At 49.0% G+C, this 12,878-nt stretch overlaps 1 protein-coding gene across 8 annotated transcripts in view; it reads left to right on the top strand.

The window, feature by feature from the left end:
- Positions 1 to 12,878, top strand: part of PSD3 (pleckstrin and Sec7 domain containing 3) — a 128,556-nt gene that overhangs the window by 95,047 nt on the left and 20,631 nt on the right. For all 8 annotated transcript variants that reach the window (XM_075931345.1, XM_006111089.4, XM_075931346.1 and 5 more), the window contains 3 exons: positions 2,514 to 2,707; positions 5,854 to 5,924; positions 10,423 to 10,580. In XM_075931345.1, the coding sequence (XP_075787460.1) occupies positions 2,514 to 2,707; positions 5,854 to 5,924; positions 10,423 to 10,580 (423 nt within the window). The remainder of the gene's footprint in view (positions 1 to 2,513; positions 2,708 to 5,853; positions 5,925 to 10,422; positions 10,581 to 12,878) is intronic.

The raw sequence follows: 12,878 nt of genomic DNA, 5'->3' as shown, positions 1-12,878 counted from the left end.
CCTCCTGCCTCACCCCTTCATCAGGCCGGCTTCTGGAGCCCTCCATCTCCTGCAGGAATATCCATTGCCGGACCAGAGAGTCCCGGTTTCTAGAGGTGCAACCTGTAGTAGGTTTGAATGAAACCAGGAATGCCATGAGAGAAATGGAGGTACCAGTATGTTGATTGTTCCTTCTCCCCTTCCATAACCTGTGCTTGTGCACGTAGGCATCTGGATCTCCTCTAGCTGTGATAGATGTTTGCTTTGTGCTTTGAAGGGAAGTGGAAGATAGTCAGACTATACAGTCTCTGCCTCATGCTTCCTGAAAAGTGGAGCCATTGCTGTGCTGGGGCTCTAGGCAGCCTTGTTTATTAGGACTGGGGGAGCAACAGAAATGTGGCAAAGACTATGACTGAAATCCTGGCTTCAGTGAAGTCGATAGCAAGTCTCCCAGTGTCTTGCGTGGAGCCGGGATTTCACGCAGTTAATCAGACAGCTCCTTTCCAGCTCCAGAGTGGAGAAGGATACTGAGCTTGACTTGATCCCTTTCAGGCCTGGAATAATCTAAGTGAAGTATGTTTCATTTGCATGATATTTAGATGGGAGCACTGGGAACAACATTCTCTGTCTTGTTTGTAAGAAGTAGGTTTGCTCTCCTATGCAGGCAGGAGAATTAAGAATTAGAGTGTAGAATACGGTGAATGAGGACGCAATATATAATAGGCAGGCTTGAAGAATTTGTTCACTGAGGAAGATGCTGGCAAAACCATGTGCTGCATTCAAATGATCAGTATCTGTGCAGCCTTTTTGAAAGCAGGGCTGTGTAGGTTACTTTAGATCTGCTTAGTGAAACAACTTTTATCTTTAATAAGGTTGGGAGCATCTGGGTTCGTTCTGGAGTCTACAGAAAAACATGACCCCACCAAGGGGAAAAAAGTGAAATTGTGACAGAGAATTTATTCCTTTTGGGGAAAAGGAAAATCCCCAAATTGAATGTACTTTATTGAGAATTGTAACAGTGCCTGGTAGAGTGGGATCCTGGTCTCCTTCTAGGGCTATGAAGCACTATGATAGTACAAATTGTTAATCATGCTGAAATCCATGGTATTGTAAAGCAGAGTTGCCATTCTTTTCTGAAATCTGCCTTGCCGTTGTGCTTGTGTGATCCTCCTCCACACACAGTCTAGAGATTCCCTCCTCCACAAGAACTACCTCCTTTACATTCTGGTTCTCACAGGCTTCCTGTTAGCCACTGTTCCAGGACGGGGTTTGGGACCTGCGGTCTCCTGTTACTCCCCCTAGTCATGGAGCTGGGGTCCTGGGCGAGGGGGCTGGTCTGCCGCATGACAGACTGGCTGCAAACATTAGCCGTGGTGCCGATCTCTGTAACTGGACCTCGCAAATACAAAGATTTCAAGCATTCGTTTCTTCTTTCCTTTGCTAAAGCGATCCACTTGCCATGGGATTGCTTTCTCCATGTCTTCTCATGGGTGAGGAAGGGGGAAGCAGTCTCTTCAAACGCGAAAGTGTGACCCTGCTGCAGTTCTCACTCGGTGACTTCCCTACGATCTGGCCAGCTGTGGATTGTAGAAGCCAGGGATGTGAGGGAACGAATAATCAGCTAATCGTGCAGTCGATAGAATTTCTAGTCGATAAGGGAGTTAGCTTCTAGGAATTACACTCCCCTTCTTCCCCCCACTGAAGCACTGCTGTTTAAATGTAGTAGGAGCTGGGCTGCCCGCCCGCCCATCTCTTACTGTATTTAAACTGCAGAGCCATAGTGGGGGGTAGCTCCTGGTTCTGATGGAAGCCGGGACTGAGCCAAGCTTGCTCAGTCCCAGCTCGCGTCAGGTCCAGCAGCCCCTGTCCACAGAGGATCCCAGCGGGAAGCTAGGACCCCTGGTAGCCAGGGGCTGCTCTGCAGGATGTGGAGGAGCAGCCTCTGCCCGCAGCAAGCCTGAGCCCTCTGATAGAGGCAGCAGCATTGGGGGTGGGGGAGAAGGTAGCACTGCAGAGATGGTACTAAAAGCCAGTTCCCCACAGCACCGGCTCCTGCTTCCCCTCCCTCCCCATTGCTGCTTCTGATGCAGAAGCAGCAAGTGGGGGGGATTGCGAGTAGTGGACTCAAGTACTTGTTAAGCCTAGGCTTATCGGGTAGGCGACTATTTGACTACTTGCTAACATCCCTAGTAGAAATGGTTGGTTACAAATGGAGCTGGCTGAAAATGTTCCGCATACAAGTTATGTCAGCAGAAAATGGCTTTTTGTCAAAATGTTTCGAGACAAGGGTTGGGCTTAAATACTTTGCTGATCCAGAGGTCCTGATCCAAAACGTATGGAAGCCAATGGGAGATGTCCCACTGTCTTCAGTGGGTTTTAGATCAAGCCCGTAGTTAAAGAAATGCTGATAAGAATACCCTACTCAAGAGGGGAAATAAAGCATGTGCAGAAATTAAGGAGATGAAGCCTTGCTGGGTAATGGTGCTGGGTGCTGGCTTTGTCACCTAAACTTTGTTGTGTTCATTTGTTTTTAGAGATGAAGAGGAGAAAAAAAAATCTCACTCAGACGGTACTGATGAGAAGGATAACGGGCCCCATTCAAAGGCCATCACTCGGATCGGCCATTCCAATAACCCCTTCCTGGATATTCCTCATGACCCCAATGCTGCTGTGTATAAAACTGGATTTCTGGCTCGGAAAATCCATGCAGATATGGATGGAAAAAAGAGTGAGCATCTTATGTTTTTTTTTTCCTCTCTTAGGTACCCCCCTACACCCACCAGTAGTTTGTGCCCATAGATAGTTCTGCTACCTCCAGGCTATTGAAGGCATAACAACCAAAATAGCGATTTGATTATCACAGCAGAAAAGAAAATTCTAGGGCCATTTTGAGGATTATTCCATGCCCCGTAGCATTTGTGTAACAAAAATGTCTTATCGGATTCCAAGATGTATCTTTTGTGCTTAAAGAAAATGAAGCGTTGTTCACAAAACTCAAAACAGTTTGATTGGAAGTACCGTAGATTCTGTTCAAGGGCTAGCCCAGGAGATCTCAACTTTTGCCACTTGTGATTCCAAGTTACAAAAGAAATGTTTCATGCAGAAGGGAAGAATGGTCCTGACCCTTGGAAACACCTGGTTGCTACTCCCCTAGGCTGTCATGGTCCCCAAATGAGAATCTAAGGATTGGCCCATCCCTGTAGAACCACTGGCCTTTCTGAAAAACCTGTAATCTAGTCGGTCGTTCCTTGATAATGATGTATAATGCTCTTGTTCAAATTAGACCTTGCATCCACTCAGAGATAGGATGTTGTTTGGTACCTTTTGGCCCCTTATTCACAACACTTGTGCAACTAAGTGTGGCTGCATTTATGGAGGGCACATGTAGGGCTTTTGGGGGTGGGACATGTATTTGTGCACATGCAATTTGATATGGTTGAAAACTGCAGTGACTACTGAAAACATCTGTGCTCTCCTGATTGTTCATGTATATGTGGAGTTCGCTCATATTACAATTGCTGGGATTAATAATGGCAACAAAATTGGACTTTTTATGGTCTATAAATACATGCTACTCTTTTTTTTCCCCCAACTGTGTGCAAGAATCTGACATTGGCTGCCCTTTCTGTATTCTGCCAGGATGTCTCAAAACCGAAACGTGAAAGGTCAATATTTTCACAGTTGGAGCCCCAATGTGAATTGATTTGGGTGCTTTTGAAATCAAGGTGACCTGACTGTTATTAACCGATAGGTTGCCTCATTGTTTAAATTTCACATCCTGAACAAGTTCCGAGCAGTGGCTTTGAGTTATTTTACCAACATCCCACTACAGCTTTGCTGTCGGCATCCACTCCCGTTAGCAAGTCTTACTACGGAAGAACGATGTGGTAGCTTCTGTCACGCTGCTTGCTTAATCAAACCAATATTATTTAACGGACTGAAGGCTAGCATGTATGTGATAACCAGGCACAGGATTAAGGCATTTCGGACATTTTGAAAATGGCTTCCATGATTTAGTAGCCAAAATCCCATTTAAAAATCAGTGGGGCTTCATCTCCTAAATCACTTAGACACTTCTGAAACATTTTCCCCTTAGGTTTTGTAATCCCAGGCAAGCTTAAACTAATTTTTGAGAGTGTTTCATGTTTATTTTTCTCATGGAGTCATTACAAGGCCAAGTTTAAGATTCTGTGGGAATCTTAGCAAGGTGAGAGTACTCATACGGAGTATAAGTATCTTCCAGGGGAGAAAATGCCAGATACTAAAAAGCAGTTATTCTAGCAGAAAAGGTATAAAAGGAGTCAGTGGCTGGCAGCTGAAGTCAAATAATTAGGCACACGTTTTTAACCAAGAGGGCGATTAACCAGTCAAACAAGTTCCCCAGGGATGTCGCCGTCTCTTGATGTCTTCAGATCAAGACTGGGCATCTTCCTGGGCAATCACAATTTGTGCCTTAGTCAAATGCAAATGATTAGGCTTAGCCGAGAGTAATGGGATGAAATTTTATGGCCCGTGTTATGCAGGTCAGACAAGATGATCTAATGCTCCCTTCCAGCCTTAAGTTCTATGACTCTACAAACAGCGTTTTTACCCCTTAACATGTGTGAGTGTCTTTGCAGTGTAGCTTTTACTCTGAATTCCCTGGTTTGGGGAAAATTACAAGTTTATTGTGTTTTCACTAGGGATGTCCACTGAGTAGCCGTTAAATGGTTAATACACCGATTATCCACATCAAATCCCCTCTTCCCCGAGAGCTCTTCATTTAAAACTCGGATCAGTAGGCTGGCTCAGTCCCAGCCCGCTGGCTTGAGATTTAAATGAAGAGCACTTGAGGAGCTGTCTGTCACGCCATGCTGCTGCCTCTGATACAGAGGCAGCAGCGCGGGGAAGCAGGTGGGAACTGGTTTAAAAACTGGCTCCTGCCTGCCGCCTGTTAGAGGCAGCAGTATGGGGTGGCGGCAGCCCATGTCCACAGGGGGCCCGAGCTCCTCATGGACAGAGGCTGCTCTGTGGGATGCTGAAGCAGCCTCTGTCTGCAAGAGATCTTGCCCCCCCACCCATGGATGGGCTGCCGCCGCCCTGTGCTGCTGCCTCTGATAGAGAGATAGCAAGGGGCTCCCTGGGAGTGGGGATGGGAGTGCTCCAGGGGGTGGGGTACCAAATAATCATGTAACGGCTAAAATTCTTAGCAGTTACACGATTATTGAAATACCGATTTCTAACAGCCCTAGTTTTCACCTGTCTGGTCCATCAGCCTTAACACCAGTTTCATACAGGAGTTTTCTGGGATTTTCATTGCCTTCCATCATTTCCTCTCCTCCTGCTAGGAAGAGGGGATGGGGGAAGCAGCTGAAAACGTGATCCCGGTTTCCTTGCGGCTGTCACAAGGAGGGCGGATGCTTTGGTCTGCAGCCCCCTGTGGAGTGGCGCACTGACAGTGATGGCTGGTGCCTGCCTGTAGCTGGAGAAGTTCCCTCCACATTTCACTATCTGTGTGGTCTTGTGCTGCTCTGCTACCGCACGGAGCTGGGACTATGCTGCATAGCACGGGAGGGTACAGCACACAACTCCCACTCCTGCTGCGGCTGACATTCATATGGTCAGGCTTGCAGAATGGGACAGCCACCTGGACTGGGGCTGTTTTCTGGAACAAGCTCCGTCGCCCGCTGCCCCAGGCCTGGCTTATAACCTTGGCTGCTTTGTTTCCCCCGGGCCCTCGCTACAAAGCAGGCACTCTGCCTAGTTACGCTCCCCTTGAAAAGCAGAACGTAAGAGCTGTTGGATGCAGAATTAATGTAGGCTTCCTGTTGCCTAGACAAAGGGGTAAAATGGATTGGAGTTAAATGGGTTGCATTTGTTTTGTTTTCTCTTTAGCTCCCAGAGGGAAGCGTGGCTGGAAAACCTTCTATGCGGTGCTGAAGGGAACAGTGCTTTACTTGCAAAAGGTAAAAGAAATGGCTTTCTTTCAGGGCAGTAAAGCCAGGCTTCCCACCCCTTTCCTCCTGGAGCCTCCCTTTAATTGGGGCCCCCTCCTCCAGCTTCTCGAGACCTGCTCTGGCACATCTCCAGTCTGTAGGATGCTCCTTCCCTCCCCAATCTACCGATCCCTACTTGCCCGCTGCTGTCATTCATGGCTTCATACGCTCTGCCCTAGCAGTGAAGACAACATCATCTGCTTGTTTGTTGCACGCCTATCTCTGTGCTGCCTTCCACGCCACCTATGTGTTTAGACCTTCTTTCCTGGACCAGTGCAGAAGGCCTCTCCCATCTTCTCCTTCAGGTCCCTCCTTGAGACCCTCACGTGCCATGACACCTGTCAGAAGCTAGTCTATTAATCATGGGCTGAGAGGAGACTAGTGGGAAGGGTTTGCTTTGGAACTGGCCAGAAACAGAAATTTCCTTTCCACAAGAAATTCTGACATTTGGGGAGGCGGGTAGGGATTTTGTTCTCGATCAGCACAAAATGCTAGTGTGTCCTGCTGTGAACCAAACTGCAGTTCAGAACCATCTACAGTAAAACTCCAGTTGTCTGGCATCCAGTGGTGCGGCACTCCTGCTAGTCTGGCACCACCTGGAACCCAGAAGTGCTCCAGGCAGCCGGACAATTGGAGCTGCTCTGCCCTGGGCCTCCCTGAGTCAGCCGCTGGTCAGTTTCAGCAGCAACTGACTTGGGGACGCCCAGGGCAGAGCAGCCGGGGTGCTGCCGGGTTGCTCCCGTAGTGCCGCCCCTCCATCCCCCACACTCTACCCCAGACCCCTCATAGGCCCCCCTTCCGATAGTCCGGCATATCTGATAATCCGGCACCCCCTGGGTCCTAAAGGTGCCAGATTATTGGAAGTTTACTGTAATTGTTTTGAGTTTGCACGGGACTGAAACAGTAAATAGGAAAGTCCAAACTAAACAAGAAACTTGAGACAAAATGGCTTTGCCATATTGAAAGGAAAGGAGAAAGTCAAAACTTTTGTCACTAGTGATGTGTTTTCACAAAATGGTTTGATGGCACAGGATCCACCTATAGGAGAAACTGAGCATGGCCACTCTCAGTCCAGAAGTTCATCGCTTCTGGAGAAACAGGGATTTTGCAGTCTGGAAACAGAACTGTAGTTGTCAGCACGACGGTTATGTCTATGCTACAGTCCTTACAACAGCACAGCTGTGCTGCTGCAACTGTGCTGCGGTGGGGCAGCCCTGTGGATGGTCCCCACAGTCACTTTTGTGGGGTTATCCGTCAGGGTGGGGTTTTTTTTACACAACAGAAGTTTCACTGACAAATGGGCTAGTGTGCAAAAAGCCTAAATGGTCCACAGTTTATCTTCACTTCCAGAAGAGCTCTGCTTGTCTTGCCTTCCGTAGAAGTTATTCTGAGAATTGCACTGCTGCGCCACAGAGCGGCTGCAGAATCTTGGGCGGGTGCCCTCCCACATTTTGTTAGATGAGATTGTGAACTGTTCATCGCCAGGACGCTCTATTTCTGTACAGCTCCTAGCACAGTGGAGCCCTAATCTCAGCAGTGACCTCTAGGGGCTACCGAAGTACCTGGAAGATACATCATCTCCCAAAGAGCGGTATGGACCTGATTCTGCTCTTGCACGATTTGCTAATAATACAGGAGCATCTCCAAGTTACGCTTGTGTAAGCATGAGCCGAAGAGAGCAGGTCCAGTGCGAACTGCTGTTCTGCCTATTCCATTATGAACTGCGTGATGTGAGAGAGGGGCTTTCTGAATCAATGAGCAGTCAGGCGGCCAGAGGGCTGAGCCTGAGACCACTGCAATTTGGCAACTCAGTACATTTGCACAAGATTATATAAGACCAGAAATGTCGCACGCTTCTGAGGACTGGCCTGTGCACGAGGCCCATCTTCATTTCTTGCTCTCTGTGGTTCCAAGGTGACAGAAAATCAGGGGCACCGAGACGGTCACAAAGTCTCATCGTGAGGCTGAGTTGAAATGAGCCATGCCTGTAGAAGAGCACAAGACAAGGGAAGAACGTGAGCTTGGGCTGGCTTTCATGTAATAAAACGTTGTTTCTTGACAAATAGTGCAGGCAAGCAGGGTTATGTGGGTTGGGTTTTGTTTGCAGTAGGACTCGTTTTTTGTGATGTTACGCAGCATCTTTATAATGCTATGGGTTTTAGGGTATTCTGTGTGTACATTTCCTCCACTACCAAAAAGAAAAAAAAACTGACACAAGATTAAAAAAAAAGTATATAAGGACAGAGATTGTACCTATGGAGCAGCACAGGGAGACTCACAGGGACTTCTAAAGACAAGGATTTTATAGTGATCATGCACAGTCAGTGAAGATGTCCGCCCATTGTACAGGATCTGGTAACTAGCAAAATGTCAGGCTGAGGTTCACAAGATTAAGAAAGGCACAGGTTGTTGCAATGTTCCCTCTATTTTGTCCATTAGTGGGTGGAATAAATTTTGTTGTATGCACTGAGACGTGTGGGTGTGCACCACCAGTAGAAACACAGCAAGTTGGCTGTGGGCGCTCTGCTAATCAGTAGGGCGGCATTTGAATCTCTTCTGGGTGGCTGCCCAAGTGCTCAGCTTACAGGGAACTGGGTCTGCTGAAGATGGAAAAGGCATTTCTGACTGGCTACCTGGAAATCCAAGCAGGGGCAAGTTCAGTAAGACACTGAGGTGTACGCTGCATTAATAGGTGAGCGTGAGGCCCGAGCTCCTCCCATATGCTCCTCTTGTGCTTCCTCGGTGTAAATGGGCTTGAGCCAGCTGACTTGAATTCATACCCTGGAACTTCAGGGGGCCTGTGTTTGTGCGGGTTTGAAGGAGGCCAGGTTTCAGTGTCCTGCACCAGTCCTACGGGACTGAGGGAGGGGGTTGATTGCTCCTCACGACTTTTTCTGAGAGTAACAATGTAAACTGGTTTTAAGAGATTCCACGGGGTCCTGCCAACGCTTCCAGGGAAGTGAACAGGGGCCCCTAACCAGTGACGGTGTAAGCCGCGAGCTGATCTAGTAGGGTTCCTTCTGTCTCCAAGCCTGTCCAGGAGGAAGCCCCCTTGGGAGGGGGAGACTGGAGGGAGTCAGATAGTTGCTGGAGTTGACTTGCCATCATCTTCTCAGTGACCATTCCCAAGAAGTGTATATGGTGGGGGGGGAGTAGGGATGCGTGAGACATAGCAGCAGCTGGGAAGATCATTAACATCCAGTGGGTACTTCCTTGAGTAAGAGCGAGACCCCTGCATGCTTGAGGTTTAGCCAAGCTTGCGTCTCTCCACGAAGCATTGCCAGGCTGCATCTTTCTTCTTGCCACGGCAGGGGACCACACACACCTTACACCACGCTCGGGGGTTCTTTTGCTCCAATCTCCGACCTCCTCTCGTCTCCCTTGCAGGTCTCAGCAGAACCTGAGTGTCTCTTGCAAATGGCAGGTGGGGGAGGTCTGCAGGTCTGGACAGCACATGGGAACTAGCCCAGGGCGAGGAGTCGAGGAAAGCTCTAATTCCAGGCTTGGCAGCAGCTCTGATTGCAGAGTGGCCTGTGTAGCCGTAGCGTTCCCACGTGGGTTTACACCAGCTCAGGATCCGCTCTAGTGCGGGGCACTCAGATGAGTCAGTTCCCTTAGCAGGGCCTCCATTTGAAGCACTGCTGTGCCTTGCATTGTCGCTCCTAAAGCAGGCCTGCCTACTAGATCTCTGCCTGGCAGGATAGCCCAGGAGTGTTTGATAATCACGGAGACACACTGCCAGAGCTCCTGCTGCCTCCCCCTGAAACAATAGCTCCCCATTATGTGGCAGCCATGCCTCGTCTTGCTGACTCCCCAGAATCGATCAACAGCATGTGGTCACCCGTTAGGGATGGATATAGGTTAAGTGCTGTTTTTAGCTTCTCATTAAGCATCTTTGTGTAAACGTGCACCACTGCAGGATTGCCAGGGGATGGCTCGTCCCTGGGCATGCCTCTGGAATGCCTTTTTGTCTGGCCAGACCACCTTCACATGTTGCTGCACATGTAGGCACAGCCCCTAGTTGACTTGTGGCTTTGGTGCTTCACTTGCCAGCACTGCTGTGTCTCAGATTGTATTCCCAGTCCTCTTTTTTTCATTTACACCAGGGGCTTGATTCTGGTTTGACACCACATGGTTCCAAAGTCAGCTTTCAGACTCTGAACCCTGAGGACTTTAGCTCTCTAGGATTTATCATCTTCTTGACACTTACCGTTCTTCCCTCGTCTTGTCGGGGAGGTGGTGGAATTCCTTCACTTCCTTGCAGAGATATTAAAGGACCTTAAAAGGTAACACTTTAAAAGCGGAAAATGGAACCCGTTTAAAGGACAGATTAGGTTAAATTGGTATTTTTTTTAAATTGTTCTTGACGGCCCTTTCTGGAACAAGCCGATATTGCCTTTGTTCGGTTAAAGGAAGAGATGAACAAGCTGAAGTAACTTGTGCTGTCTTTTCATTTTAATTACTGCAGGATGAATATAAGCCAGAGAAGGCTTTGTCTGAGGAGGATCTGAAAAATGCAGTTAGCATGCACCATGCGTTGGCATCGAAGGCCACAGACTATGAGAAGAGGCCCAACGTCCTAAAGCTCAAAACAGCTGACTGGAGAGTCCTGCTTTTCCAAGCCCCGTATGTTCCCTTCACTCTGAGTTTTTCTAGGGCTGGGGAGGTTGGTGGAGAGAAAGGGGTCGGATCACAACCTTTGGGAGCAGAGAAGGTTTTCGATTGAAGGGGGAAGCAGGACTTGAAAGGAACTCGGTCTGTTTATCAAAAGGATGATGAAGAGGTGACTTTGATGAGGATGTGGGAGTACCAAGCACTGAAGGGCTCTTTAATCTAGCCGAGAGAGAGATTATGAGAACCCAGTGGCTGGAAGCAAAAGCCAGGGAAAGTTCAAATGGGAAATTAGCAGCGAGAGTGAGTGCCCACTGGAACAAACGGAGGAGGGAAGGCAGTGGTGGATTCTCCCTATCTTATCTTGAGCTCAGGACCGGAAGCCTTTCAGGAAGATGTGTCAGTCACACACAAGTTAATGGGTTCAAGACAGGAGTCAATGGACACAGTTCTGAGGCCTGTGTAAATGAGCAGTTATATTATTATATTTTAGGGTCCCTTCTGGCCTTAAGAAAGCTGTTCTGCTTGAGTTCTGCTCTTCGATGGTAGATCTGACCTCAGAGGTCCGTGAGGCATCATGAGGTCCCAGGAGTCGGCCTCCGAGAAGCAGAACACGCGCTCAAGGCCTTAGAACATACAGTGAAATTGACTCTAGATTGTCTGATGACATAGCCTGGGGCCTCAGCTGCATCACAAGTAACAAGGCAGCAAATCCAGGAGAACAGTGTAGCTCTGTATTTGCAACCCCTTGCTAGCAACTTTACTTGCCACGTGGAGCACTCGGCGTTGAAAATCCAAACTCTTTTGCTTTGATACGTTTATGTCGTCGCAGCTGCTTTGCAGAAGTCCACTGGCTTTTTACCCCCCCCCCCCTTTTTTTTCCTCATGACCCCATTTAAAAAAAATGGTTGATGCCCATGACCCAACATAATTCTATCTTTTGACGGGAGTGCAGGTTGGGGGAGGGGCAGGGGGAGAGGAATTGAGGGGCCTGGGGTGCAGGAGGGGGCTCAAAGTTCATGGGGGCTCAGGGCTGGGGTAGGAGGGGCTTACTTCCAGCAGCTCCTGGTCAGGGGTGCGGTGGGGATGTTAAGGCAGGTTCCTGCCTTTCCTGGCACCACAGACCCCGCTGTGCCCTGGAAGCGGCTGGCAGCAGGTCTGGCTCCTAGGCAGAGGCACACAAGCAGCTCTGTGTGCTGCTCTCACCCGCAGGCAAGGACTGGGAATTGGCCAATGGGAATGTGGAGTCAGTGGTCTGGGTGGAGTAGCGCATGGAGTACACCCCACTGGTCACCAGGTCACCCGACAGCAAGGCGACCCAGTGCCGGGCATGGCGAGCCGTAGTGTGTCTGCTGTAACGGGTGGCACTCCACCTGTTACGTGTAGACCCGGCTGGAGTGCTCTGAAAGGTACCTACCTCGTGCTGACGTAGTCCCATTTCAAACAGAGCTACATCGCGTGCACTTGGCTGCCTTGTTGGGGCATGCCAGCTGGGTCTACTTGGGGCCATGAGTGCACAACGTGAGCACACCCTAGAAATCACACAGCCCCTGGTTTGCACTGCAGCGCTGGGTAAATGAGCCCCAGGCATGCCCTTGAATTCAAGAGTGAAAAGAGCTGGAGTCTCCTGTGTCCCGTTAGGTAGAAGAAGTAACAAGGTGTGGCTGGGAGCACACGGTACAGAGGTGAGCTCTGGTCTCTCTCTGTTGATTACTGGACAGACAAGATCCTGCCAAGAGCCTTAGTTTGATGTCAGGGTGGTTCAACACTGGAATAAGTTGCCTAGGGAGGCTTTGGAATCTCCATCACTGGAGAAATTTAAGAGCCAGTTGGACAGACACCTGTCAGGGATGGTCTTGATGGTGCTTGGCCCTGCTGTGAGGGCAGGGGACTGGACTTGATGACCTCTCGAGGCCCCTTCCAGTTCTACTGTTCTATGATTCTATGTTCTTCTGAGGATGATTTTCACACCTTTTCTGCCTGTATCTTGCCAAGATTGATGCTTGTCCTTATGCAGTGGGATTTCAGTGGGATTACTGACGATGTCTAAAGATAAGCATGTGTGAAAGTCTTTGCAGGATCAGGGCCATAGCTGGAAGAGATGGAAAACAGACACGTTTTACTTGCATGTGCATGATTTTCTCCAACCCGGGTCTATACCCTCCTCTATACTTTGCTTAACTTTCCCCCCATCACCAACGCCTTCTATTCCTCAATGAGTAGCGCTGTCCATGCAATTTTGAATAGCATGTTACAGACTTTGATTGAAGATCTTGGGGATCTTTGCTATGGGTCCCAACCCGGCACTACAGT

The sequence above is a fragment of the Pelodiscus sinensis genome, chromosome 6, assembly GCF_049634645.1.
Source record: "Pelodiscus sinensis isolate JC-2024 chromosome 6, ASM4963464v1, whole genome shotgun sequence".
Taxonomy (NCBI): Eukaryota; Metazoa; Chordata; order Testudines; family Trionychidae; genus Pelodiscus; species Pelodiscus sinensis.
Note: the sequence above shows the minus strand (reverse complement) of the source record. Positions and strands in the feature narration are given on the sequence as shown.